The sequence below is a fragment of the Leopardus geoffroyi genome, chromosome B2 (genome assembly GCF_018350155.1).
Source record: "Leopardus geoffroyi isolate Oge1 chromosome B2, O.geoffroyi_Oge1_pat1.0, whole genome shotgun sequence".
Lineage (NCBI taxonomy): Eukaryota > Metazoa > Chordata > Mammalia > Carnivora > Felidae > Leopardus > Leopardus geoffroyi.
In genome coordinates, this window is record NC_059332.1 from 68372400 (window position 1) to 68398432 (window position 26033).

General features: G+C 33.8%; 1 protein-coding gene across 12 annotated transcripts in view; it reads left to right on the forward strand.

The window, feature by feature from the left end:
• The window catches only part of SENP6 (SUMO specific peptidase 6), a 115572-nt gene that overhangs the window by 71618 nt on the left and 17921 nt on the right, over positions 1 to 26033 (forward strand). For 6 of the 12 annotated variants that reach the window (XM_045498803.1, XM_045498802.1, XM_045498804.1 and 3 more), the window contains 8 exons: positions 2137 to 2369; positions 5119 to 5289; positions 10797 to 10830; positions 11238 to 11432; positions 12368 to 12594; positions 13907 to 14016; positions 14157 to 14273; positions 25430 to 25552. In XM_045498803.1, coding sequence (XP_045354759.1) covers positions 2137 to 2369; positions 5119 to 5289; positions 10797 to 10830; positions 11238 to 11432; positions 12368 to 12594; positions 13907 to 14016; positions 14157 to 14273; positions 25430 to 25552 — 1210 coding nt within the window. The remainder of the gene's footprint in view (positions 1 to 2136; positions 2370 to 5118; positions 5290 to 10796; positions 10831 to 11237; positions 11433 to 12367; positions 12595 to 13906; positions 14017 to 14156; positions 14274 to 25429; positions 25553 to 26033) is intronic. The other 6 variants (XM_045498805.1, XM_045498807.1, XM_045498806.1 and 3 more) reach the window with 2 other exon arrangements.

The window sequence follows — 26033 nt, forward strand, 5'->3', positions numbered from 1 at the left end:
ACCCTATATTAATCTACTTGAGTTCCCATAACAGAATACCATAAACCAAGTAGTTTAAACAACAGAAATTTATTTTCTCACAGTTCTGAAGGCTGGAAGTCCAAGATCAAGGTGCCATTACTTTGTAGACAGGTGCCTCTTCACTGTGTCCTTACATGGCCCATCTTCTGTGCTTCCACACACACACAGAGAGAGAGAGATCTCTGCATTTCTTTTTCTTATAAGGACATCAGTCCTATTAGATTAAGGCCTCACCTTTATGAACTCATTTAATCTTTATTACCTTCTTATCAGCTCTATTTCCAAATATAGTCACTTTGAGGGGACACAATTCAGTCCATCATAGACCCTGATGCAGAATCTTATATATTACATAGGATGTATTCTATATACAGAATGAAAGCAGCTATGAGACCAGCTTTTTAAGTATATGTTTGTTGTCTTTGCACACTTCTCATTTCCTTTCAAATTATGGTGACATTGAGCACAATCCGCATTTATGTTAAGTTACTAAAACAAGAGGTATATAGTACAATTCTATCTGTTGCAGCTTTGGGGCTTTAAAGTAAGTTTTAAAGTACATATAGATGTTTTAATGTCCCTTAAGCACCATAAAAATAATTGTCAATAGAACAGTAGACTTCCCCCTTAATATATATTCATATATAATATATTTCTGTATGGTTTTTCATAAATAAAGCAGTTCATGAACTTTTTTAAAGCTTACATATGTCAGGCATTGTGCCAAATCTTTTACGTATTAAATCATTTGTTCTCATAACAGGTCCTTTGCAATAGGTACTATTTTTGTCGCTAATTTCACAGAGGCAAATAGTAAGTTACAGAACCCTAACTTTCAAATGTGTATAAATGTATTTAGATCTTGTAATCTGGCATGTTAGATTTTCTGTTAATAAAATAACAGTTCTGAAAAAGATCCAGCTTTAACATTTGCTTCCGAGACTAGATAACAAAATAAAAAAGACAGGTAAATGGTGATGGGAATGATGCCTCTCTGGGGCATATTTAGTAACTAAACATTTACATGTGGGTTTCTAAAAAAGAAAAATGCTTCTTCAAGTTTATGTGTTCTTCCAACACATGATTTTTGAATTGTTCTCTTCACCAGGCAGTTTTAGACTGGGAGTATAGCAGTGGACAAGGCAATGATCTCATAGTTTATATGTAGTGGGGAGAGAGCAAGTAAACATCTAACAACAGAAAACAAAAAACAACAGAAAATTTATATCAGTTGTTGTGAATAAGCCAACTATTTGCTTCCTTTAGATTGGGTAATGAATCAAAAAGCTAATATTTAATGACCAAAATGCAAAGTGTTAGGGGAATTGCAATCCAGACAAAATCAAACTTTGATGTTTGAGGAACAAAATAAATGGATGATGTGCTTGGTGCATAAAGAGGGAGAAATGGAGCAGTATGAGAAAGTTGGAGAAGTAGGCAATGGCCAGATTATATGCATTTATAAACCATAAAAGGGTTAGGATTTGACTCAAGTGCATTGTGGGTGGCTTGCGGAAATTATGATATGAAGATGGATTTGTTAAGATCCAATATCATTATTCTACTCACGTAGAAGATATAAGAGCAAATTCCCTTCATCAATGTCTTTTCAGGTCCACATTCATTTACTCCACAGAATTTACTGAGCAATTTGACACTGGTTCATGTTCTCCTAAGGACCAATTACGATTTTAGTGATTTCCTATGTAAAATAAAATTATTTGGTCACATGGAGTTTCACACACATTTACAATGCATGCTATTTTGTGCACAGTTTCTGTGCAGGTTATCTTTATACTTGAGACTTTCTAGAACTCTGAAATAGATCTATGACATTTGGTTAAATTTTGCTGTAACTTGGGTGTATATCTTGTGTGGGTGATGGTAATGAACTATAGAATACTTTCATATTTGTAAGTCTATATAAAATGCCAGTTCTTATCCTTTCTTCATTTCTAATTGTCTTCAAATTTAACTTTTTATCAGATAGAATGGCTTGTGTCTTCTTTCATTTTTATTAATCTTGGTTCTAGAAGAGATCCAAAGCAAATTTGGTATATTTCCCATTAACTGACAGAAATGAAATACCTGAAGTATTTAACATTTTCTTTATAGTCATTTTGTCCAGTGATGATGATGATGATGACAATGACAGGACTAACAGAAGAGAAAGCATATCTCCTCAACCTGCTGATTCAGCATGTTCTTCCCCAGCACCATCCACTGGAAAAGTAGAAGCAGCACTAAATGAAAATATCTGTAGAGTAGAGCATGAACTAAGAAGCATTCCAGCAGATTCAGAGTTAAATACAGTTACATTGCCAAGAAAAGCAAGAATGAAAGACCAGGTACTTTTCACATTTATTGACCTTTTACTCAGATTAGCTCTCCCCTTTGGGATGTAAATTTTTTTTTGGAGGGTAATTTGACAGTATCTTAAGGAGAAAAAATTATTTATTAAGTGGGGCTTAAAATACCACTTGGAAGTTTATTTAAAAGAACATTAAAACATACAAAAACAGATTTCTATTAAACTAAAAGCTTAAAGTGTAAAAAATTTCAAAACGAAGAAAAAACACCAACCTTACAAGTGAAATATAAACACATACTCTTGTATAATCTGGTGGACAGGAAGAAGCTATATCACTGACTTTTAGGATTTCTATGGTGCTGGTAGGAGGAATACCAAGGTACAGAAATACATGCATATTTTCTTTTTTATGAAGAACTTTTTAAAAAAATAAAAAACATACATGTTAAAAAATTAACGTGTGTGGGTGCCTGGGTGGCTCAGTTGGTTAACTGTCCCACTCTTATGTTATTTTATATTTTGTGTATGTGTGTATTTATTTATTTATTTATTTAGAGAGAACGTACAAATGCAGGGGAGGGCCAGAGGGAGAGAGAGAGAGAATCCCAAGCAGGCGGAGTAGAATCCTCATTGAGTGCAGAGCTCGATGTGGGGCTCGATCCCATGACCCTGAAATCATGACCTAAGTTGACATCAAGAGTTGGGCGCTCAACTGACTTGAGCTCCCCAGGTGTTACAAACATCCTTACTCTTCATTTTGGCTCAGGTCATGGTCTCACAGTTTGTGAGATCGAGCCCTCCATTGGGGGCTGTCAATGCAGAGCCTGCTTGGGATTCTCTCTCTCTCTACTCCTCCCCTGCTTGCGTGCATGTGCTTACACTCTCTCTCTCAAAACAAACTTAAAAAAAAAAAAATTATGTATGTGTGTAAATGTTAGGAATTGTTATCGGTATAGATAAAATATGGAAAAATACATACTCAGTTCTTAAAATGGAAAAATAAAGTATGATGATAGAAGAAATATGGACTAATATTTTTAATATAATCTTGGGAATGCCTTTCCAAGTATTTCAGCGCAAGCAAAAATAGTAAATAAAGAGATGAATATATATTATTAAATGAAAAGTACAGAACACTGTACCAAAATACCATAAACTGAATTTGATGGGTAGATGTGAGTGGGGGAAACAGTGAACTGTGTGACAGAGTGTGAGTTGGTCCTTTATAGAAGCAAACCATAGAAAAATGAATAAAGGAAATGAATAGAGTTTTTACAATGTAGTGAAGTACTGAAAGTGAAATTAAAATACATTTTGTTAACTGTCAGATTGTTGAAAATTTTTAAAGTATATAATAGTCTGTAATTTTGGTTAGTGTTGGAGAAATAGAGTGTTGGGTATGTAAATTGGTATAGGTATGCTAGAGGGCAATTAGGCATTAGTTTATACACACACACACACACACACCCATGATTGAGCAGCAAAAATGCTTGGAGGCGAATAGTGTTGTCATGGGGAAAGATCAGAAAGAACTCACATGTCCAGCATAGGAGGGTTCAGTTAAATAAATAATGGATTTCCATACGATGGAGTTTGTGAGTGAACAGTTTTCAAACTGGCACAGTGAATAGTAAGAGTTTCTCAGTGCTCTTTTAGAGGCTCCTTGGGAAAGATGTGGACCACTCGTTTCTAGACTCAGTCTCTCCACTTTGGATTCAACTGGAGCAGCTCTTATAATTACCAGTTTTATTATTGAGCTAAATGACATTTTATTTGAAGAAATAATTCTGAAACTGAAAAAGCTTTTAAACCTCTTTAGTAGGTTTCTGTTAATAATTTGGGGAAATATTCATGATTAATCTGTTAATGAGCCTGAAAACTCAGTGTTGAGAAATACATATGTGTGTGTGTGTGTGCACAGTTGTAGAGATATAGGTATATATACATATATAATATTTTAATACATATTTTTACCTATACCATAGATCATGGAAATGTTTCTAGAGAGACAGTGGGAGAATAGTGCCTGTCTCTATGCAGTGGTTTTGGTTTTTCCTTGCTTTCTATCAAGATCATGTTTTATTCTTGTGATAATTATTAATAAAGTTTTTAGTGTAACTTTAGTTACATTTAAATTATATACTCCTAAAATGGTATTTTATATAATGATTAATTTGCATGTGGAAGTGACTGAAATTTTAACAAATCAAGTACATTTTAAAATATGTTAAAGAATCTTTTTGTAGTGTAAATAACCATTCCCCTAAATTATCTGTTTTCTAAAGAATTGCTGATTTAATCCAAATATTACAGCCACTATCACTATTACTAGCTAATTTTTATCCAGCATTTTACTGTGCATGAAGCGTTGTGCTCAGCTGCTTATATACTCTACATCATTTGAATAGATACTCTTTTATCTATTTTAGTTTAGGAAAGGAGTTTAGGAAAGGAGTTATTATTGTTTTAAAAATCAGATAATTACAAGGTGGTATAGCTATGATATGGACCTAGGTAGTCTGATTTCCCAAAGTACATTCTTGGTGCTATGCTATTACTGTAATTTCAAGTAATGACTAGGTGTAAAGTATAGTATAGCTGGACAAAATAAGAAGGATTTCTGTTATATGAAATCAATAAATATTTACATCCTCTGTTGAAGTAAAATTACTCTTTAATATTTTGATAATTATGTTTTTTATGTTGGGTCTTCTTTGCATATGTCGGCTTAGGTTCAACCTTGTTTTAGTTGCTTATAAAGTGAAAACATTTTTTTTCTTTTTCAGTTTGGTAATTCTATTGTCAACACACCTCTAAAACGTCGTAAAGTGACGACTCAAGAAACTTTAGTTGATCCTGTATCTTTAAGCTGCCAAAGTTCCTTTGACAGTGTCATTTTAAACTGTCGAAGTATACGAGTAGGAACACTCTTCCGACTATTAATAGAACCTGTAATTGTAAGTACATTCTTAAGCTTTTTACTGTACCAGTTATAATTTTCAAAATTACATGGCTAAGGCTAATATATAATATTTTAAAACTTATAAATTAAAATATTTAATAGAATATTAAAAATTATTTCAAGATTTCAAATTGCTTTAAGAGTATATAGACAATTATAAATAGTTCCTTACAGGGGCGCCTGGGTGGCACAGTCGGTTAAGCGTCCGACTTCAGCCAGGTCACGATCTCGCGGTCCGTGAGTTCGAGCTCCGCGTCAGGCTCTGGGCTGATGGCTCAGAGCCTGGAGCCTGTTTCCGATTCTGTGTCTCCTTCTCTCTCTGCCCCTCCCCCGTTCATGCTCTGTCTCTCTCTGTCCCCCCAAAAAAATAAATAAACGTTGAAAAAAAAAATAAATAGTTCCTTACAGTAAAAATCATTGGATAAAAAATTCTAATGTAATGTTCAAGGTAGTGATATATCCATCATAAGAAGATACTTACTCTCACTGAGTTAGAAAACTAATATATTACTGTTTTATTCTCATGCCAGCTCAGTGCGAGAAAAGAGTATTTTAAAGAATGATAATGAGAGAAAGATGAATCCAAAAGCTTTGGGGTCTGTAGAAAAATGTCTTGCAACATTAAGACTCCTAGAAATAGATTATTGGAATACAGTCACCACACAAGAGGCACTGTGCTTTTGGACTAGTTCAGTGTCCAGGAAGCCCAAAGGACTTTCTGTAGTTCCTTTATCTTACTTGTCATCCATGTTATTCTGCTGACACCAATTTAATTCAAATGTTTATTTTGCATTTGAAATTTTAGTATAATTTTAATATAATATAACCAGCTTTCTTAGTCATCATTTTTCTTCTTCCTAATGTATTCTGTACATTATTGGTAAATTAATCTTCGTTTAGCACTACACTTAGTTTGTAAGCTTTTATTTTATGATTGCTTAACTTGGCATCCCCAACTGTCTGTTTTCATCTATTGTTTGAGCCTGGTCCCCTATTATTGTTCTTTAGACATAAAGTAGTGTCTTTAAGAAAACACATTATGCCACATAAGGAAAGTTAAAAGGTAGTTATACTGTTGCTATTTAAATTATGGTAAGTAATAGCTATTTATTTTCTAGGATTCATAGTTTCAGGATACAATATGGCCAAATATGGCCAAAAAGAAAAAATATATATAGGTTAGTATAGGAGAAAATGATATATGGACTTGATTTCTTATCAGAGCAAAACGGTATGTGAAACCTAAATTTTTTTTTTTTAATTTTTGTTTTTTTACTGGGGGGGGTGCAAATGGGGGAGGGGCAGAGAGAGAGATTGGGATGAAGAGAATCACAAGCTGACTCTATGCTATTAGCATAGAGCCCAATGCAGGGTTGGAACTGTGAGGGCATGACCTGAGCCACAATCAAGAGTCAGACACTTAACTGACTGGGCTACCCAGACGTCCTGCGTTTTTTTGGTTGGTTGCTTGGTTGGTTGGTTGGTTGGTTTTTTTGTTTTGTTTTGTTTTGTATTTTTTAATCAAAAAACTCCAGCTTCTCACCATTTAAAAACTAGAAGTACTCCAGAGATTTAAAGCAAATTATATATAGACTAGACAATCCATTATTACCCAATAACATTGTAACATATGTCAAGGTTGTCAAGGATTTATGAAATTTGTGTTTTGTTACAAGTCTTCATAGGACAGATTATCTTTCCTGGTTTCTGTCAGTTAACAAAAGTGTCATTCTAAGTCAAAATAGCTAAAAAATTCTCAGGGGCACCCTATAGGTTTTCTGGCTTTTTCCCACATTGACACCATTAATCAGAACTTTACACGATGATAATTAAGGCTTTGCTGGCATTTTAGATATTTAGTTGAAAGGTGCACATTTGGTCTCAAGGCTAGCTATCAAGAACTACATTCGGGGGCCTGGCTGACTCAGTCAGTAGAGCATGCGATTCTTGATCTTGAGGTTGTGAGTTTGAGCCCCACATTGAGCGTAGAGATTACTTTAAAAAAAACCTACATAACATTAAAATCAGAATCAAAAATTTTTTATATGAAAATTATAGGTTAGTGTATATATGATTTAGTGAAGAAAATTAACTTCATGGATTTACTTTAAGAAGTAAAAGGCAGTATATGTAATATAGAAAGTGTTCACACAGGTAATTTTTCTTTAAAAGCTTAAGTGAAATATTTCAACCAAAAAGTTGTGCTTATAATGTGGAATTTTGCAACTGTGGTGTTAACTTTCCTTGTACCATGGGATTCTTCCAAAGAACATTCTTTTTTTAATTTTTTTTTTGTTTTCAACATTTATTTATTTTTGGGACAGAGAGAGACAGAGCATGAACGGGGGAGGGGCAGAGAGAGAGGGAGACACAGAATCGGAAGCAGGCTCCAGGCTCCGAGCCATCAGCCCAGAGCCCGACGCGGGGCTCGAACCCGCGGACCGCGAGATCGTGACCTGGCTGAAGTCGGACGCTTAACCGACTGCGCCACCCAGGCGCCCCCAAAGAACATTCTTTAATGAAGGATAATTAATCTGTAATTTCTTCAGATAATATATTAAAGATGATTTGACACTTTGTTCTTGAATATAACTGCCTTGTGTTTTATAGTGAAGTGATTTATCTTCCATGTCATCATTAATCTCAGAAACAGATTTTAAATGTTTTATTGTTTTAAATATTTTATCAAATCTCATTTATTATTGGATAATTTAATTACTTTAATTTCATTCAGTGTAAGAATTGATACTATCTAGAAGTTCCACTTTTAAATCTTTATATTATCTTATTTTTAAGTAATCTGTCTATGCCCATTGTGGGGTTTGAACTCAAAACGCTGAGATCAAGAGTCACATGCTCGGGTCGCCTGGGTGGCTCAGTTGGTTAAGCATCCAGCTTCATCTCAGGTCATGATCTCACTGTTTGTGGGTTCGAGCCACATGTCGGGGCTGAGAGCCTGGATCCTGCTGAGAGCCTGGATCCTGCTTCGGATTCTGTCTCCCTCTCTCTCTGCCCCTCCCCTGCTTGCTCTCTCTCTCTCTGTCTCTCTCTCAAAAATAAATAAAAATATTTTTTTTAATTAAAAAAAAAAGAGTCACATGCTCTACCAACTGAGACAGCCAGACACCCCTAGAAGTGCCAATTTTATTTAAAAGTAAATACTTTTAATTTACAGGAAAATGGCTTACATTATTAGGAATAGCATTTATACCCAAATACATTACAATCCCTCTTTTTTCCAATGAGAAGATATAGAATTCAAGGTTTTCAGCTACCTTAAATTTAGAAACTCTTGGATATGATGGTGAAAAAGCCCAATGTCTACTTGTAATTTAGTTACATACAAGTTTTTAAATGACAGATACTTAGATATGCTTCTTTCTGTTCTTATATCTCATACAGCAATTTTATTCAAATGCTTCCACATTAGTGTTTATGTCATCCTTATTGCCACTTTTTGAATCATCTAACATACTTTTTAAAGCATGTAACTTCAGCTTCTATGTATGTTGTAATGTTTCCCTAGCTACAAGTAAGCATTCTTGGTGTCCCCATTTATCATATTATCTACAGGCATAGTCTTTAGAAGGTATGTTTAGTAACATTCTAGACTTAGTAATTATTGTAATAATTACTGAATTTATTTTATATCTCTTTGCTTCCTTTTCTTCATTGTGAAAATTTTATTTACTTTTTAAAAATGTTTATTCTGAAAGAGAGAGGGAGAATGAGAGCAAGAATTCCAAGCAGGCCCCATGCCATCAGTGCAGAGCCCTATGTGGGGCTTGATCTCATTATCTGTGAGATCATGACCTGAGCCGAAATCAAAAGTCGAACAGTTAACCAACTGAGCCACTCAGGAGCCCCTACATTGTGAAAATTTTTAAACAAAAGTTGAAATAATTTTACAGTGAATGCTCATAAAACTCCCAGCTAGATTCTGCCATGAGCATTTTACTAATAAACTTGCTTTTAATGTATCTGTTTGTTCTTTGGTATATCAATCCAACTTACTTATTTTTAAGTAGGCTCCACACCAAATGTGGGGCTTGAACTCATGACCCTCAGATCAAGAGTTGCATATTCTACCAACTGAGCCAGGTGTCCTCCAACTTATTTTTAAATGCATTTTGAAGTTCTTGTCTGCCTTTTGCATTCTCTTAATGGTAACACAGAAAATGAGTAGGATATATTGACTTAATATGTCTTCTCCATGTTAAAATTATTAGCAAATCGCCTTTTTGTAAGTACCAATAATAACTGATTGAGGCAGAATTTTCAATGGAATGTAAAACCATTGGTGGAAAGGTTATTAGGGAACAAGATATTCACAAGCTTTCAAGTATCTCTCCACAGGTTACTATTTAATTACTGAGGGAAGGAGCGCCTGGGTGGCTCAGTTGGTTAAGCGTCCGACTTCAGCTCAGGTCACGATCTCACGGTCCGTGAGTTCGAGCCCCACATCGGGCTCTGGGCTGATGGCTCAGAGCCTGGAGCCTGCTTCCGATTCTGTGTCTCCCTCTCTCTCTGCCCCTCCCCCGTTCATGCTCTGTCTCTCTCTGTCCCAAAAAATAAACGTTAAAAAAAAAAATTTTTTTTAATTACTGAGGGAAAAATATTATCTTTACAGTGGAAAAACCTGACACACCTTTGCTAAGTGATTAAGCTTGTTATTAGTACAGCCTGACATCCTGTGCCTTCCAGTGTGATGTCGTAGGAGGTATAAGACATTACCTGTGTGCTAAATTTGCTGGAAATGTGTGGCCTGAATTTTAAATTGAAGAAACACAAGTTCAAGATGTTGTACATTTTGTAGAACCTAGCCTGGATTCTTCAAAGGTCATGTCATGAGGAACAGAGGGGGACATATTTCTGGTCTAGACCAAGTTAGACAAAAGAAACAAATGTAACCTTGACAGAATTATGGCTTGGGGAAGGTAAAACACAATAAAGGAAAATTTGGACCAGTTGGGGAAATTGGAGTAAGAAGTACATGTTGGATGGAATTAATCGTGATTTTCTTAGGTGTAGTAATGCTGTTTTGGTTGTATAGGAGAATGTCCTTGTTCTTGGGAGATACATGCTGAACGACTTAGGGAATGTGATGATGTCCTCTGCTTGTTTTATGCTGGTTTAGCAAAAGGAAGTGTATATGCATAGAAAGAGTGATGGGGAGTAGTTGTGGCAAAATTTTAACAGTTGGTGAATCTAGGTAAAGGGTATTCAGGTGTTCATTGTAATGTTCTGTCAATATCTGTTTGAAGTTCTAAGAAATATAAACCAATATAAGAAATGTTCTAAGTATTTGAATAAAAAAGTGAAGCTTGCCTTTCTGAAGGAAAATTTGGAATGGGGGGGAGATCTCATATTTAAGTACATGGTAGATGGTTTTGTTTTTCTGCCTTCTATAGTCTAAGTCTCAAATAACAATACGACACTTAGGATATTTGTAGCAAAATCTTTGTAAGTTTATGATTGATACTAATTTATCTTACTTTTTAGTTTTGTTTAGATTTTATCAAGATACAGCTAGAAGGTAAGCTATTTTATGTCTTTTTAGTCACTATGGCTTTGTTTATAATAAAACACTTTACAAGAATAAAATATTAAATGATATTCATAGAATTCATGAAGATGAATTCATTTTTACATGTTTTCTTGACAAAGGGCATGTATCTTAATAGTGTAATTTAATTCTGTAACATTATAAAGCCCGTGTTTAATTTTGTAAGTATACTTCATTAGAATTCTCTTTTCATTTAAAAAAAAAAATGTAGAAGCTTCTTTAAGATAGTTATAAAGATTTTTCATTTCCCACTACAGTTACTGTTTATAGAGCGTAGCAAATATGTGGTTAACTTTAAACTTGTATTTCTTCACAGTTTCCTCCATTCTTGATTTTTAGAATTAATTCCTTTTCTATTTCCATTTATTTTCCTCCAGAACCAGAAAATGATCCTGTAGGGATTACTTTAAATACCTCTGATCTAACTAAATGTGAATGGTGTAATGTCCGAAAATTACCAGTTGTATTTCTTCAGACAATACCAGCAGTTTATCAAAAGCTGAGCATGCAACTGCAAATGAATATGGAAGATAAAGTTTGGAATGATTCTAAGGGAATAAATAAATTAACAAGTAAGTTTTGTGGAACACATTAAAATAATACAGTGTGAGTGCACTTGAATAGATGTCCTATCTACAGTCCTTACAGTGATCTCGAAATATCTATATAGTCTCCCATTTTATAAATGACGAAAAAGCCCACAGAAAGTGGAAGTTCTAAAGATAACACCCAGGTTTACCCATTTAGAAGGTTTTCAAAACGAGTTAAAACTCAAAAAAGATCTGCATTCCTTATTTTAAAACTATAATCGGAGTAAAATGAAAAAAAATTAATGCGCTAGAAGGAGTGCTAAGTGTAAATCAACTGTATAATTCTGGAATCTTTGAAACAGCCTGAATAGGAAGTTTGTGGCTTCTTAGAATGAGTCTTCATCCTCTACAATAATAGATGTTGTTCTCCAGTTTGTATCCCTTCACCCCTAACGTTTATGACATAGGATGACTAATTATAAGGTAAATACTTTTCAGCAGTAATTGCTGCTTCAGCTTAATGATGAAAATTGATAGTTACTATTAAAGCTGTAAGAATTGGCATATTAGTGAATAGTAGTTTTTGCAGTTAAATTCTCTAGAGCTACTAATAGTGCACCTGGCAATTTGTGTTTTACAAAAATGTTAATTAAAATATATTTAAAACTATAAATATATTTGGATTCTATTAGACGAGGTAAATTAATACATCCATGAACAGGTTTGTTCTTAAGCTTCCTGCTAGGGTAATGTGTCCTAGTTCCTTTTTCTTAATAACTTTTAGGTGACATTGTTAGATGACACCGTTACTGGTCTTTATTCCAGTATTTATTATACATCCACTGTATACCAAACTATTTTAAACATATGTACCAGGGTTTCTAGTGATATCCTTGGAAATAACTAGCTGTTACTCTTTTTTTAATATCTATCTACCTATCTTTTTCTTTTAGACTTAAAGTTATTTTTTTTTTCAGATTTGGAAGAACAATACATAATTTTAATATTTCAAAATGGCCTTGATCCTCAGGCAAATATGGTATTTGAAAGTATCATTACCGACATTGGTATAAAGAATAATGTGTCCAATTTTTTTGCGAAAATTCCCTTTGAAGAAGCCAATAGCAGACTTGTTGCCTGTACAAGAACCTATGAAGAGAGCATCAAAGGAAGTTGTGGGCAAAAAGAAAACAAAATTAAAAATGTAATTATGTTTTTTAGTTTTTTAATGTAATTTTAAATAATGCCTAGCTTTAAAGGGAAATATTGGAGTTAGATCTTTTTAATTCCATTTCAGAATTATTTGCTTTTATATGTGATTCATAAACTATCTTGTGGCAGAAAATTAATGGTGGGTAGGTGACTTGGGACACAAATAGTACTTGGTACAGGTCTCAAAAGCATTTTTTTAGTTCTTTCCACATTGTATTATCTTTTCATCTTGTCTTTTTCTCTTATCCTGTTTTCTTTTTACCCCAGTCTAAACATACATGTTCATACTGCTACATTCAAATTAATCGTTACTCTTAAATTTGCTAGTGGTTCCTAGTGATGTATTGGATTCAGTACAAATAAAGGAATTTTGGTCCTTGATGTACATTTATATGTACCATGTGTACACATAGTTGAAAATTTGAGAACCAAAGAATACATATCATTTGATTGTGACTGTCAACATATATATCCAATTCTAGAATAACTAATCATACAGTAGGTAACTCTAAAGCCACCTGAACCAAAGGCTGTGTACTATAACACATAGTATAATGTTACATAATAAAAATTTGTCTCCTTATCATGCAACTGAATTTTGCCGACTTAATTTATTAGAAATACTTAAAATCTTCCAACCTGCCTACAAATTGGAAATAGGGCTATCCAAGGCACAATCTTGGTGAAGCTGAGTAAGGTCTCACCAGAGAAGAGCTATTCACACAGTAAGTGGGTTGAGGAAAAGAACAGAAGGAAGAGGAACCATTCCCCTTCTTTTGTAAAACTTGCTATAAGAGATTGTTAATGAGGAAGAAAAAAGCAACTGGAGCTGTAAGGCAGCTACAATAGAATAAAATTTCAACGCAGGGTCTTTCTTTGTTTCTTTGTTTCTTTCTTTGTTATTCTGGAGAACTAAAGCTCATTGGACTGCGTTCCCTGAGCCTCTCCTCCCATATCCCATGTATTGCCTAGCCATTGAACTTAGATAGACCGAAGAAAAAACCACTATATTTGTTCTTTCGATTTACAAACATAATCTAAATAAGGATGATAGAGATCTTAGATAAGATACCATAAAACCATTGTTACAAAAATTGGAAGCATATCACTGTTCTTGAAACTACACATACAAAGAATGTGGACCATAGTTTTGCCTGTTTCTTTTTAAAGTCATGTATACTTTTTAAATTCATATTTGTAATTTTCTTTAATTGAAAAGTATTCTTGTCTTGTGTTTGCTTTTTTTTTTAGTGAAAAATTTCTCAGTTGACTTTGTAAACTGGTAATTTAATTTCCTTTACTAGGTGTCCCTTGAATCTAAAATACAACTTAAAAACAAACAAGAATTCCAGTTCTTTGATGATGAGGAAGAAACTGGAGAGAATCATACCATCTTCATGGGCCCTGTAGAAAAGTGAGAGTATTCATTTATGTTTGCAGTGCTTTTAAATTTCTTTTCCATTTTATTGAATTTCAATTCTGTACATACACACACACACACACACACACACACTTGTGGTTTTTGCTTGTGTTTTTTTGTTTATTTTGTTACAGATTGATAGTATATCCACCACCTCCAGCTAAGGGAGGCATCTCCGTTACTAATGAGGACCTACACTGTCTAAGTGAAGGAGAATTTTTAAATGATGTTATTATAGACTTTTATTTGAAGTAAGTTAATTTTCTTTCTTTTAGCACATTTTTAACATTCTATAATGTATATCTTTGTTTTCTAGAGTCAAAACTTTTTAATTTTTTTATTCTATCACTACCACTTATGTGACATTTGGGAAATTATTTAATGTCCCTACCTGTGTGTTTTCTCATTTAAAAAATGAAAATAATATCTAAAAGGGTATGAGAATTAAATAATACATGTCAAGCACTAGGAAAATACTTGGCAAATACAACATGCTCATAAATGCTAGATTATTATGTTGTTATTGTTATACTGCCTCAAGCCTTTTAAAAAATGGTTACTACCCTAGGTTAGGTAATAAATTATTGTGTAAGCACAAAAGTATGATTTTTTACTTGGTATTTCATCAAGTGCCAGCTATGAACCACGTACTGTGTTAGAAGTTTATGGTTTTGTAGGGAGCAGAAAAAGGGATTAAAGCTTTGACAGAAGCATTAACATGGTATAGATATAGCAGCAAAAGAATGTTTCATTCTCTTCATGGGTACAGAAATAGGAAGGACCAAGAAGCTTTCCTGGAAGAGCTTATATCATGACCCAGTATACACACGCTTAATACATGTGTGTGCAGTGTTTCTGTATGTTTAAGTTTATATGTGTTCAGTGGTTTGTGATATAAAATGAGTGTGTATATGAAACAAAACAGAACCTATCAGTATGTCTAGCACTTGCCAATATTTTCTAGTTTATTCAGGGCGCCTGGGTGGGTCAGTCAGTTAAGCATCACACTCTTGATTTTGGCTTAGGTAGTGATCTCACGGTTCTTGAGTTCGAGCCCCCAAGTCAGGCTCCCAAAATAAATAAATAAACTTAAAAATATATTTTTTTTCTAGTTCATTCAAATGTATTTCATAAAACAATATTTTTTTAAAGAACTGGTTGTTGAAAGCTGCTGAATTGATATTATAACTTACTAATGGTTGCACTCAACAGTTTCGGAAAAGAAAACATTGTTATAAAGAGTGAAAGGTTTGATCAGAGAAATGTTTGATATTATAATTGAGCTTCCTTAAGATCATTTTGACAAGAATGTTCATTGTAGGTGTGTAGCTGAGAGATGACTTAAGGAAATTAATTAAGGTGATATAAGAAGCCTGATTAAGTCATTTTATTTGGAGTGAAGAGGAAATAAATGTTTTTTAGGAGGTAGGGTTGTTTAGCAACTGATTGAATGGATATTAAGAAAGAGAGGAATGGATGGCAGATAACTCCTCGCTTTCCAACTACTGAGACCTGCTAAATGATTTTGTCACTACCTGTGAGGCAGTGAATGCAAAAACAGAACAGGTTTGGATGGAGGACAGGATGAGTTCCTTTTAGATGTCTTTAATAACAACAGAAGGGACAGTGCCAATAAGCAGTTGAACATATGGTTCTGGAAGTCATTTGAGTTCTTGCTTGGAGGCATAGAGAGTTAGGAGGTTTTATTTTGCAAGTGGTAATTTAATTATGAGAATGGGTGAAATTGCTTAGGAAGAAATACAGAATGAGGAAAAGAGCTACAAGAACAGAATCTGGAAAGTTAAAGAGAGACAGGGAAGAAAGAGATTCTCTTGACTAAATTTTGAAGGATCTGATAGGTAAGAATAAAAGTCTGGAGAGGGTTATGTCATGAAGTAGAAAGGAAGTGAAAGCTTTAAATAAAGAGGATACATTTAATGTCAGTACAGCAGAGGTCAAGGTAGATACGGGCTAAAAGCAACTTTAAGGTTATAGTGACCCTGAGCTAGATCGGGGTCAAATGTAGAGCTGGACTTGTACCTGGTCCCTGGGGAATAATGAGATACTCTATTCTCTCCCTCTCTAGCAGAGGTGGTATCAGTGGAGTCCTAGTGGGGAGCCTTCCATCCCTACTTACTATTAACATTGAGCCCCTCCACCTCTCATAACAACGGTGGCCTAGTAGAGAACCTGAACTTCACCTCCACCTAGTGGTAATGAGATAGCACCCACCGCATCCACTGGAAGGCGGTGCCAGGGGAGGCCTGCTAAAGCACAAGAACTAAATCAGATCTAGAGTCCTATAATATAATATTCAAACTGTCCATATTTCACTTGAAAATTACTTATCAAGAAACAGAGTTCAAACAGAAAAACAGAGAGTAAACACCAAGATGGCACAGATATTAGAATTATGACATGGGCACCTGGTTAAGCATCTGACTCTTGGTTTCGACTCAGATCATGACCTCTCAGTTTGTGGGTTTGAGCCCCATGTCGGGCTCTGCGCTGACAGTGTAGAGCCTGCTTGGGATTCTCTGCCCCTCCCCTGTTCTCTTTCTCCCTCTCAAAAATAAATAAACTTAAAAATTATGACAGATTTTAAAGCATCCATTATAAAAATTCTTTAATGAACAATTGTGAACATACGTGAAACTTAGAAAAACATAGATGTAAATGAGGAAGAAATGGAAATTTTAAAACTAAAACTGTAGTAACAAATGAAAACTTTGATAGGCTCAACAGCAAAATAAAGAAGAGAGAGGAAAGAATCAGTGATCTAGAAGATAGAGCATATTACTAACTACATTCAATTTAAATGCACTATTTATTTCAGTTAAAAGACCAAGATCAACAGAGAGTGGATTAAGCACCATAGCCCAACTATGTCCTGTTTACAAAAAAGTGACTTCAAAGATAATAATATATGTAAGTCGAAAGTAAAAGGATGGAAAAAGATATGCCATGCAAATATTAAAGCAGGAGTGAATTATGATATCATTAGAAAAATAAACTTAAGAGGCGCCTGTGTGGCTCAGTCAATTGAGTGTCTGACTCCTGATTTTGGCTTGGGTCATGATCTCATGGTTCTTGGGTTCAAGCCCCGCATCATGCTCTGCACTGACAGTGTGGAGCCTGCTTGGGATTTTGTCTCTCTCTCCTCTGCTCTACACCTCCCCAGCTTATGCGCTTTCTCTCTAAATAAATAAATACATAAATAAACCTTAAAAAAAGAAAGAAAGAAAAATAAACTTAAGAACAAAGACAACTACCAGGGCTAGAGAGACACACTATACAATGATAGGTGAATCTACTAAGAAGACTTAGCAATCCTAAATGGGTGTGTACCATACAACAGAGCTATAAAATATGTGAAATAAAAATAAACTGATCTAAAAAGACAGACAAATCCACAAATAGAGCTGGAGACCTTAATTCCCCTCTATCTACAATTGATAGAACAACTACACAAAACTGACAGTAACGACATTGTCAACCATCAGGATATACTTAACATCAGAGGATAATATTATATTCCTATTATGTTAACTATATACCATTTCCAAAAGTACTGTTTTTCCTTTTGAAGATTTAATGGTAATGGAGTATGTTTCGGTAAGTTATAAAATGTATCAGATTTGCTAGCAAGAGAAACTGCCTTAGATTTTAAATGCTTGACTTTGCAGATTAACATTAGACTCCTGCGACCTCTAACAAATTCATTCGAGTTCAAAGTTCTTCGTAGCTAAGTCAAAAGATGTTATCTCCTACAAATGGCCAACAATGAAAAAATTCTCGATATTATTCATCAGAGAAATACAAGTCACACCCACAATGAGTTACTATCTCATACCCATTTGGATGACTCCTATCAAAGAAAGAAAGAAAATAACAAGTGTTGCCAAGTATATGGGCAAATTGGAATCCTTGTGCACTGCTCGTGGGAATGTAAATGGTACAACCACTGAGGAAAACAGTAGGGTGGCTCCTCAGACATTAAACATAGAACTACCCTGTGATTCATCAATCACACTTCTGAGTATATATCCAAAAGAATTGAAAGAATTTGCACACCCATATTCATAGTAGCCAAGAGGGGGAAGCAACTCATATGTCCATTATTGGATGAGTGGATAAACAAAATGTGGTATATAGATACAGTGGAATATTATTCAGTTCTTAAAAGGAAGGAAATCTGTCACATGCTGTAACATGGATGAATCTGGAAGACATTATGCAAAGTGAAATAAGCCAGTCACAAAAACAAGTACTATATGATTCCATTGTATTAGGTGTCTGAAACAGATTTATACAAAAAGAATATAAATGGTAGTTTTCAGAAGATGAGGGGTGGGGAGGGGAAAGGAATTGTTTAGTGAGTATAGAATTTCTGTTTTGCAAGATAAAGTTCTGGAGATCTGTTTCACAACCATGTAAATCTACTTAACACTGTTGAACTGTACACTTAAAAAATTGTTAAGATTAGGGGGCACCTGGCTCAGCTGATGGAGCATATAACTCTTGATCTTGGGGTTGTAAGTTCGAGTCTCATGTTTAAAAAATTGTTAAGATTGTAAATTTGATGTTATGCATTTTTTATTATAATTTTTAAAAACAGATGTCCTCTCTTAATTCTAATGTATACTAACTTAAGAAACCAAGCCAGAAGTCCTTAAGTCAGCGTGTAGAACAGTACCACTGTTGTTGGATGAAGTGTTGTTCTATGAGTGTCAATTAGGTCAAGCTGTTTGATAGTGCTGTTTGGGTCATCTTTGTCCTTACTGATCATCTGCCCACTTCTTCTATCAATTATTCAGAAGGTTGTGGGCCTCCAAGTATAATACTGGATTTGTCTATTTTTCCTTATGATTTGATTCATGTCTGGCATTTAAGGAACAAGACAAACTGGAAAAAAAGAACCCAACCCCGACTTTTAAATACAGGGAACAAACTGGTGGTTGCCAGAGGAGAGGTGGGGGGAGAGGGGGGTGAAATAGATAATAGAGATTAATGATGAACACTAGTGTATAGAATTGTTGAACCATTATGTTGTACACCTATTCATTTTTGCCTTATGTATTTTGAATATTTGTTGTTAGGTGCATACACATTTATGGGGTTTTTTTTTTGGAGAATCAACCCTTTGTCCCTCTATATCCTTAATAATCTCCCTGTGCTTAAGCTGTCTTTGTTCAAAATGAATGTAGTTACTCCAGCTTTGTCTTGGTTTTTGTTTACATGGTATATATTTCTTCATCACTTTACTTTTAACATCTATTTATTTTTAAAATAGCTTTTGCTTTTGAAAGCATATAAAGTTGAATGTGTTTTGTTTACATTTAGTTTATTATATTTCATACCTCTATCTTTTTACATTGTGGTAGAGATTTTATAGTATGTGTGTATACTCTTAAATTTTTTACATTTTAGGGGGCCCCTTGACATTTTACATTAGTACTTTAAAACTACATTAAACATGTATTATCTAAAGGTTCTGCCTTTTCTGATCCAAATCTGCATTCCAAATGGAAATGAAAACCTAACGAAATCCATGGTTTTTAGAAAAATCTGTTGTATTTCTCTCATGACATGTTTGGAAGTGAATTAAAAAGAAACTTTTATCTTAAATTTCACTATATTAAAATAAGTAATTCAGCTGTTACCAGAGCTGTTCATTCTTTTCCATTTCTAACTCTACAAGTAGGAAACAAGCTTTTTTTCACAGTGCTTTTCTTTAATAGACAGTATTGTATTAGTTTCAGGTGTACAATATAATGGTTCAGCAATTCTATACATTACTCAGTGCTCATCAAGATAAGTGCACTCTTAATCTCTATTATCTATTTCATCTATCTCCCCACCCACCTCTCCTGTGGCAACCACCAGTTTGTCCTCTGTATTTAAAAGTGTAGGGGTGGGTTGTCTATTATTTTCAGTTTGTCTTGTTTCTTAAATGCCATGCATGAGTGAAATCATATGGTATTTGTCTTTCTCTGACTTATTTTACTTAGCATATACCCTCTACATCCATCCATGTTGTTGTATATGGCAAGATCTCATTCTTTTTTGATGGCTCAGTAATAATCCATTGTGTATGTGTGTATGCCACATTTTAATCCATTCATCTGTGGATGACCAGTTGGGTTGTTTCCATGTCTTGGCTATTGTTAAGTAACACTGTGATAAACATAGAGGTACATATGTATTTTCAAATTGGTGATTTCATTTTCTTTGGATAAATACCCAGTACTGTAATAACTGGGATCATATAGTAATTCTATTTTTAGTTTTTGAGGCACCTCCTACTGTTTTCCACAGTGGCTGCACCAATTTGCATTCCCACCAGTGGTGCATGAGGGTCCCTTTTTTTCCACATTTTCACCAATACTTAATCATTTCTTTTTTTTCTTTCTTTCTTTCTTTTTCTTTCTTTCTTTCTTTTTTTTAATCATCCTGACAGGCATAAGGTGATAACTCATTGTGGTTTTCAGTTGCATTTCCCTGATAATTGATGATGTTGAGCATCTTTTCACGTGTCTGTTGGCTATCTGTATGTCTTTGGGGAAAATGTCTATTCATGCCTTCTGCCCATTTTAATTGGATTGTTGTTGTTTTCCATGTTGAGTTGTAGAAGTTCTTTATATATTTTGAATATTAACCCTTTATTGAATATATCATTTGCAGATATCTTCTCCCATGTAGTAGGTTGCTTTTTTATTTTGTTGATGGTTTCCTTCACTTTGTGAAAGCTTTTTTTTTTAATTTTGGTTTAGTCCCAATAGTTTAATTTTGCTTTTGTTTTTCTTGCCTGAGGAATCCTATCTAGAAAAGCATTTCTGTGACGATGTCAAAGAAATTACTGCCTATGTTTTCTTCTAGGATTTTTACAGTTTTCAGATCTCACATTTAGGTCTTTAATCCATTTTGAGTTTATTTTTGTGTGTGGTATAAAAAAGTGGTCCAGTTTTAATCTTTTGCATGTAGCCATCCAGTTTTCCTGACACCATTTGTTAAAGAGACTGTCTTTTCCCTGTTGTGTATTCTTGCTTTCTTTTAGATTAATTGACCATGTAAATGTGGGTTTATTTCTGGGCTCTGTATTCTGTTCTATTGATCTCTGTGTTTATTTTTGTGCCAGTGCCATATTGTTTTGATTACTACTACTTTGTAGTAATTCTTGAAGTCAGGGATTGTTATACCTCTAGCTTTGTTCTTCTTTTTCCAGGTTGTTTTAGCTATTCTGGGTCTTTTCTGGTCCCAAACAAATTTTAGTATTACTTGTTCTACTTCTGTAAAAAAAAATTGCTATTTTGATAGGGCTTATATTAAATCTTTAGATTGGTTTGGGTAGAATGGACATTTTAACAGTATTGATTCTCCAAATCCATGAGCATGTAATCATCTTCAGTTTATTTCATCAGTGTTTTATAGTTCTCAGAGTATGGGTCTTCCACTTCTTTGGTTACATATATTCCTAGGTACTTTATTAATTTCTCTTTCTGCTACTTTATTATTAGTGCATAGAAATGCAACGGATTTCTGTAGATTAAATTTGTGTCCTGTGACTTTACTGAATTCATCGATCAGTTCTCGTAGTTTCTTGGTGGAGTCTTTAGGGTTTTCTATATATAGTATTATGTCATTTGCAAAAATTAAAAGTTTTATTTCTTCCTTAACAATGTGGATGCCTTTTATTTCTTTTTCTTGTCTGATTACTGTGGGTAGGACTTCCAGTACTATATTAAATAAAAGTTTTGAGATTGGACAGTCATCTGTTCCTAATTGTATGCGAAAAGCTCTGTTTCTCACTATTGAATATGATGTTAACTGTGGGTTTTTCATATATGACTTTTTGTAATGTTGACATATGTTCCCTCTAAACTTTGTTGAGAGTTTTCATTATGAATGGATATTGTACTTTGTGAGATGCTTTTGCTGAATCTATTGAAATGATCATCTGGTTTTTACCCTTTCCCTTATTAATATGATGTATCATGTTGATTGATTATGAATATTGAACCACCCTTGCATCCCAGGAATTAATCCCACTTGATAATGGTGAATAATGAATTTTTTAAATGTATAATTGGATTTGGTTTGCTAATATTTTGTTGAGGGCTTGTGCATCTATGTTCATCAGAGATACTGGTCAGTAGTTCTCTTTTTTGGTAGTGTTTTTAGCTGGTTTTGGTATCAGGGTAATGCTGGCCTCGTAGAGTGAATTTGGAAGCTTTCCTTCCACATCTACTTTTTGGAATAGTTTGAGTAGAATAGGTATTAATTTTTCTTTAAAGTTTTGGAAAAATTCACCAGAGAAGCCATTCAGTCCTAGACTTCTGTTTGTTGGGAGATTTTTGATTACTGACTCAATGTCATTGCTAATAATCTGTTCTAATTTTTTGTTTCTGCTTCAGTTTTAGAAGGTTATATATTTCTAGGAATTTATCCATTTCTTCTAAGTTGTCAAATTTGTTGGCATACATTTTTTCATAATATTCTCTCATAATCCTTTGTATTTCTGTGGTGGTTGTTATTTCTCCTCCATTTTGATTTTATTTATTTGAGTCTTCTTTTTTTCTTGATGAGTCTGGCTAAAGGATTATCAATTTTGTTTATCTTTTCAGAGAATCAGCTCCTAGTTTCATTGACCTGTTCTTTTCTTTTTGTTTGTTTGTTTGTTTGGTCCCTACTTCATTTATGTTTGCTTTAGTCTTTATGATATCCTGATATCCTTCCTTCGACTTGTTTTCAGTTTTGTTTCTTCTTTTTCTAGCTCCCTGAAGTGTGAGGTTAGGTAACTTATTTGAGATTTTTTCTTGCTTCTTAAGTGGGCCCGTATTGCTATAATTATCCCTCTTAGAACAACTTTTGTTGCTTCCCAAAGATTTGTTTGTTTGTTTGTTCATTTTTGGAGGGAGAGTGCATGAGTGGGGGAGGGAGTGGAGGGGTAGAGAATCTTAATCAGGCCCCATGCACAACATGGAGCCTGACGTAGGGCTCAATTCCACAACCCTGGGATAATGACCTGAGCAGAAATCAAGAGTCAGATGCTCAACTGGCTGAGCCACCCAGGAGCCCCTGGACTGTTGTGTTTTCATTTTTATTTGTCTCTGTGTAGTTTTGATTTCCCCTTTGATATCTAGGTGACCCATTCATTGTTATTTAGCCTCCATTTATTTGTGACAAACTTAAACTTTGCCAGTATTAAAAGAAATAGTATGGTATTGCATCTAGAGAGTGTTAATGAAATGTGGAAAAGAAAATAATTATTTTAGTAAAAACTACCTTCAGAGTCACACAGAGTTGCAGATTAACCTTAAAGTCATCTTTTAATTTAGTGACACAATTTAAAAAGTTATAAAATGATTGTTAGATTGTTCATTTTATGAAGTAAGCAAGCAAACAGCTTTACTATGATATTTGATATTTAAGTGATTTATGCAGTAAAAGAAAAAAATGCACCCAAATCGAAGAAATTCCTACTACTTGGTTGTAATAAACTTGGATTTTCCCTTTTATTCTAAAATAAGTGACATGGGGCACCTGGCTGGCTCAGTCTGTAGCACATGCAACTCTCGATCTTGGGGTCATGAGTTTGAGCCCCACATTGGGCATAGAGCCTATTTTTAAAAAATAAATTTAAAAAAATCATTAAAAAAAATAAGAGACATGGCTCTTCTAATTAATTTGTAGTTCTAAAAACGTGTGTAAAAAAAAAAAAAAAATCCCCAGAATTACATATAGTCAAAGAAATCTTATGGATATATATATCAGATCATAAAGACAAAACTAGGTACTTTTAATTAAAAAGCATAGATTTATTTACATATGAAGTAGAGCATCAGTTTTCTTAAATTGCTTATATCTTTCCTTTTTGAAGTTGAATTATGTGTTTATTCATTTTAATTTTACAAATTAGTCATGTAGTTTGGGGAAGTAAAAGCTGCCTGGTTCATCCATTGTGGTGTGTAGGTCCTACATTCAGATCTAGTTCAGGACATGTTCTGTTTTGAGTATGTAATTGTAGAATTCAGCAGTTGATGTAAATTATGCCATGAGGTAATTTATTGTCTTAGAGTATCTTTTGTGGGCACACACTGAGTTGCCGTAAAGCAAGAAATCTATAAGTTCTATCCTGTTCATCAGAAGTTGAGCTTTAAAAAAATGTTCAAATATTATGATAAAAGTGACCAGTCTCAAAGATATGTCCTGTGGGATATTTGCTGTTTCTGTGTAAGATTTTATAAGGCTTTCAGATGCTTTTCATATTAATAAAATGAATATGGTCATAAGCCTGAATTTGCATAGCTTCTCTGAGGGAGCTTGGAGCATTATCAGTTAATCATAATTTCCTTTTATAATATTAAGGATCATCACTGTTTGTTTTGATATAGACCCATAGAAAAAACAACCAAGCAAGTAAAAATTAGAACCCATGTAAGATCACTTTTAAAAAAGTCATTATTACAATTTCACTTTCGTACAGCTTCTAATTTTTTCTGTCTTTATAAAAAGTAGTCTGTGGTTGGGTCTTCATATTTTATTAACTGAAGTATTTAAAACAGAATAAACAGTTCATAAAAATAACAGCTTTATTGAGAAAAAATGCACATACCATTATAATACTCACTCACTTAAAATATATATTCAAGGGTGCTTGGCTGACTAAATTGGAAGAGTGTGTGACTCTTGATCTTGGGGTTGTGAGTTTGAACTCCATGTTGGGTGTAGAGATTACTAAAACAATTTAAAAAATATTTAAAATATATATTCAGTGGTTAAATATATTCAGACAGTTGTACAGCCATCATAATCAATATCAGAATATTTTCATCCCTCAAATGAACCCCAGTACCCATTAGCATTGAGTCCTCATTTCTCTCCAACCCTACCCCCAACAATAGGCAACCACCAATCTCCTCTGAAAATTTCATATACATGTAATCATGCAATATGTGGTCCTTTGAGACTAGTGTTGTTCACTCAGCGTATTGTTTTCAAGGCTATTCTGTGTTACAGCATGTATCAATACTTCATTTCTTTTTATTACTAAATATTCCGTTGTGTAGATATGTCACATTTTATTTTTCTCTTCTTTGGTTGATGAGCATTTTTGTCATTTCTACTTTTTGACTGTCATAAATATTTCTATGGACGTTAATGAATGTGCCCTTGTTTTAAAAATCAGATCTTGCAAATCATAGTTCTATTCTCAAATATCACTTTCATTCCTTGAAAATAATCTATTAATCATTGTCTAGAATATGATGTAAACTTGGCTAATAAATTCTTTCAGTTTTAAGAAATAGAGACAGTGGTGGCTAAATAGATGCTTGATCACTGTTTGTTTCTAATATAAAGTAAACTGTTAAATTCATTATATTTGTTTCTTGTTTTAATAAAATAGATATTTGGTGCTTGAAAAACTGAAGAAAGAAGAAGCTGACCGAATTCATATATTCAGTTCTTTTTTCTATAAACGCCTTAATCAGAGAGAAAGAAGAAATCTACATGAAACAACTAATCTGTCGTAAGTCAAAATCTGAAAATATTTAATAGATCTGTAGTAAGTCTCTCAAGTTTAATTAAAAAAGTACTTAATTTATATTGCGGCAATATCTTTTAATTCTGTTGTCAATTCATAGTCCTCTAAAGCCTCAAGAATACCTGGAATTCAATAAAGATTATTGGTCCAATATCTAAATCAGTATTTCCCAAATATGCCTGATAGTTAAAAAAAAAAAAATTACTTGGATACTTATTAAATACAGATGGCTTTGCTTTACCCTAGATGTTCCATTCATAATATTTAAGAGAGCAACCTGTGAATCTGTACTTTTTTTTCTTTAGAAGAATTTTTTTTTTTTAATGTTTATTTATTTTGAGAGAGAGCAAAAGAAGGAGAGAAAGAATCTCAAGCGCTAAGAGCATGGAGCCCAACATGGGGCCAAATCTCATTAACAGTGAGATCATGACCAGAGCCCAAATTAAGAGTCAGGCACTCAACCGAC